Source organism: Penaeus chinensis, chromosome 4 (genome assembly GCF_019202785.1).
Source record: "Penaeus chinensis breed Huanghai No. 1 chromosome 4, ASM1920278v2, whole genome shotgun sequence".
In the NCBI taxonomy this organism is placed as follows: Eukaryota; Metazoa; Arthropoda; class Malacostraca; order Decapoda; family Penaeidae; genus Penaeus; species Penaeus chinensis.
Window position 1 is genome coordinate 38,437,369 of NC_061822.1, and position 2,276 is coordinate 38,439,644.

The following is a 2,276-nucleotide window of genomic DNA, read 5'->3' on the forward strand; positions in this document are numbered from 1 at the left end:
TTATTACTATTACTATTACTATTACTATTACTATCATTATCTTCATCATCATTTTATTTTATTATCATAATTGTTATTATTGTTATTATTATTATTATTAATATTATTATATTGTTATTAATATTATTATTTTTAGTATTGTCATTATTATCATTATTACTATTATTTCAGTTGTATTATTATTGATATTATTTTTGTAATTATTATTGGTATTATTATAATAATTATGATTATTATTATTATTATTATTATCATTATCATTATTATTATCATTATTATTATTGTTAATGTTATTATTATTGTTAATGTTATTATTATTGTTAGTTATTAACCCATTTAATTCATGTGCCCCAAAGTCAGAATTGGGACAAAAGGCTTATTTAAGTGGGAACTCTTTTGCGTGTGTGGCTTGTAGGCCCAAACCATGCAAGGACTAGTGCAAAGTATCAAGAGTCCTTGCTTCCTCTTTGCCGTGCTGTGAGCTCTTTTTATTTTTATGTATATTAGCCGTTTTGCCAGTTTATAAAGTTTTTATATTTCATTTGTTATTCTGTATCTAGTTGGTAATAGACTGCTTTCATTGAGTAGACTACTTACATTATGTAATTTTGTTTTCTTCTTCTTCTTGCTTATTGCTGTTATTATTATTATTATTATTTTTCTTGTTGTTGTTGTTCTTGTTATTGTTATTATTGTTGTCGTTAGTTTTATTTTTGTTACTATGGTTGTTATTCTTGTTATTGTTATTTATTTATCTTTTTTACTTATAATATCAATATTGTTATTCTTGTTATTATTGACTATTAGTATCATCATCATTATTGTTGTTTTTCTCTTTTTGTACTGTTTTGTTGATTATGATGGTTATTATTATTATTATTTTTATATTTGTTATTAATAGTGTTATTACAATCATTATAATGATATGTTATTGTTGATATTATTATTATGTTTATTATGATAATTATTAGAGTTGTAGTCTTACTGTTATTATTATTAATGTTGTCTTTTTTTATAGTCTCATTGTCATTATTATTGTTGTTTTTCTTTTTTATTATGATAATAATAATCATTATTATTATTATGATTATTAGTATAACACTATTAACATTTATAAGATTAATATAGATGAACCTTTTTCAGGGCACATAGGCTTAGCGACTCCTTGGTGACTAAGTGCTTTTAGAACCATCTGTGTATAAGCTAATTTAGTAAAACAAAATCACAGTGGACAATGTGTGTATGTTTACCAGATGTAGATAGTGCAGATTGCCTTGATTACCTCAAAGTTTGAATATACTTTCCTTTTTTTCAGATGGGATACTTCCCAAGAGAATATGTCACCCTGGAAACTGACCCTCTTGCTGGTTGGTAATGCTGCAACCAACAGGTTTTACAGTCTGATCCAGTAGTTCAAGTTTCTAGTGGAACAGTGTTTTTATAACACACACACACACACACACACACACACACACACACACACACACACACACACACACACACACACACACACACACACACACATACACACACACACACACACACACACACACGTGTATTATATACTTATTTATAACTATATGTATATGCTACATATAGTGTACAGGGTCAATCTTTGTATGTGAAATAACACCCCATCTGTATGTCAATTGCCAAAATTGTTTAGAGAGCAACTTTACTCATGACTCCTACACCATAACAGAGTTAGACATTTGGGGTAGTGTCTTATTAGGCATGATTGATTGACATGTATATAAGAGGTTTGGGGGGGGGGGAGAGAGAGAGAGAGAGAGAGAGAGAGAGAGAGAGAGAGAGAGAGAGAGAGAGAGAGAGAGAGAGAGAGAGAGAGAGAGAGAGAGAGAGAGAGAGAGAGAGAGAGAGAGAGAGAGAGAGAGAGAGAGAGATGCTTCATACTTGGGTCTTCAAAAATGTGAAATTGTACATCATATTGGTGTTAATCTCCACAAAGTGTAGCAGTTATAGTATTACAGGGAAAAGTTGTTTGTCATATTAGATGAACCCCTGCCAGTAGCAAGTGATATACTCTCTTTAAATGTTTTGCAGTAAGGGGGAATTACCTTCTATCTTCCTTCTAAATGTAAAGAAAGTGCTAAAATTGACTGCTCCAATTGTCTCATGCTGTATGGGTGAACAGGAGATGAATCAAGTTGCTAGAGAGTCAATTTCTCTTGGTCAGATTTTTTCAGCTGAGATATAACAGCTAGGGTTTTGTTTCACATCATTGCCCTGGACACTCAGTTAGACAGATGGTGTAT

The 2,276-nt window shown here is 30.3% G+C and overlaps 1 protein-coding gene across 5 annotated transcripts in view; it reads left to right on the forward strand.

Annotated features, from left to right (window-relative positions):
- LOC125025033 (protein vav-like) overlaps window positions 1-1,852 on the forward strand; it is a 43,100-nt gene extending 41,248 nt beyond the window's left edge. For all 5 annotated transcript variants that reach the window (XM_047612891.1, XM_047612890.1, XM_047612892.1 and 2 more), the window contains one exon: window positions 1,316-1,852. In XM_047612891.1, coding sequence (XP_047468847.1) covers window positions 1,316-1,375 — 60 coding nt within the window. In that variant the 3' untranslated portion in view covers window positions 1,376-1,852. The remainder of the gene's footprint in view (window positions 1-1,315) is intronic.
- Window positions 1,853-2,276: the final 424 nt, after the last annotated feature.